Raw genomic sequence first — 1,230 nt, 5'->3', positions numbered from 1 at the left:
ATGAATAACTGCTGTACTTGTAACAGACTGCACTCTGACATAAATATTTCCAGATTATCATTTTTCATATCTCTACTAAATATCAGAGGGCTGCGTCAGAGCTAAGAGAAAACACTAATGTGCCTTAACAAACAGCAGAGTTTTTGAAAACTGACCTGTCAATGATTCCACAAATGTCAATCTGCAGGTTGCTGTAGTTTCCAAGTTGCTTTTCCTGCACCTTAATCAGGTCCAGGTTTTGATTGTCCACAGTAAACAAACGCATGCAGCCCTGGAAGACACTAAACAGGTTTCTGCACTTCTGACTGCCATCTTCAACAGGACAACCTGAACAGAAGAGAATCACAGCAGATGGCAAGAGTTTATAAAATAAAAGTGCACCAAAAAACAAATACAACAGATTTGTAGAGATGAACTGAGATGTGTATTGTATGTGGAAAACCCCCCTAAAACATTGCTATATTGTGATGCAAATTGTGACTGTAACTGACTAACTAATGCACTGTGGACAGAGAATTCTATATATTTTTTGGTTTATTACAAAGTTTCTACATTTTATGCTCACTGATGTGGGTATAATTGCAGGGAATGACACAGCTGAACTGTGTCTTACCGCCGAAGAAGAGGTGACTTTCTACAGTGACAGGAAACGATGGGCTGGCTTGAGAGCTGTCTCTTTCCTCTTTATCCACTGTGATGGTTAGACGACCTTGTCTGGAATTCAGCTCCACTGAATGCCACTGACCGTCATTCAGAGAAGCACCTGGAAAGCAAACATCCATTAACACACCGCTGAAAATAAAATCTTTCCCGTGTGCCATGGTTGCACATCGAGCCATTAAAACCTTCGACAGATGTTGGGAACACTTTTTTTCCCCACATGGAAACCAAGCGTGGGTAGCAATGACCAAATTATATATCCTATCATACACTGTCTACTACACAAATACACCTAATTTAGATATATACCACTTTTCTTCTTGGAAACAGCTTGTAAATCATTTCTTTTTATAAAACATAATGTTATAAACTGATTGTTTCCTTGCTCATCACTTCACATGTGCCACAGAGGGGAAGGGCCACATCTAACACATTGATTGCAGCAAGTGAGCTTCCCACTTCCTACATCCTCTGAGTGATCGACTTGTATCAAGTACAGACGGCACTGTGCCAGCCCTGTGGATCTGTATGTTATTAGGAGTTAAGGGAATAAATCAATATCTCATTATC

At 40.0% G+C, this 1,230-nt stretch overlaps 1 protein-coding gene across 1 annotated transcript in view; it reads right to left on the bottom strand.

The window, feature by feature from the left end:
- LOC102192421 (contactin-associated protein-like 4) overlaps nt 1-1,230 on the bottom strand; it is an 81,743-nt gene that overhangs the window by 46,096 nt on the left and 34,417 nt on the right. The window contains exons 4-5 of the mRNA XM_005740774.2: nt 614-763; nt 156-327 (exon numbers count right to left, since the gene is read on the bottom strand). Of these exons, the coding sequence (XP_005740831.2) occupies nt 156-327; nt 614-763 (322 nt within the window). The remainder of the gene's footprint in view (nt 1-155; nt 328-613; nt 764-1,230) is intronic.

The sequence above is a fragment of the Pundamilia nyererei genome, unplaced genomic scaffold (genome assembly GCF_000239375.1).
Source record: "Pundamilia nyererei isolate P.nyererei 1_Seehausen unplaced genomic scaffold, PunNye1.0 scaffold00103, whole genome shotgun sequence".
Classification (NCBI taxonomy): domain Eukaryota; kingdom Metazoa; phylum Chordata; class Actinopteri; order Cichliformes; family Cichlidae; genus Pundamilia; species Pundamilia nyererei.
The sequence above is the reverse complement of the archived record's forward strand: the minus strand, read 5'-3'. Positions and strand labels throughout refer to the sequence as shown.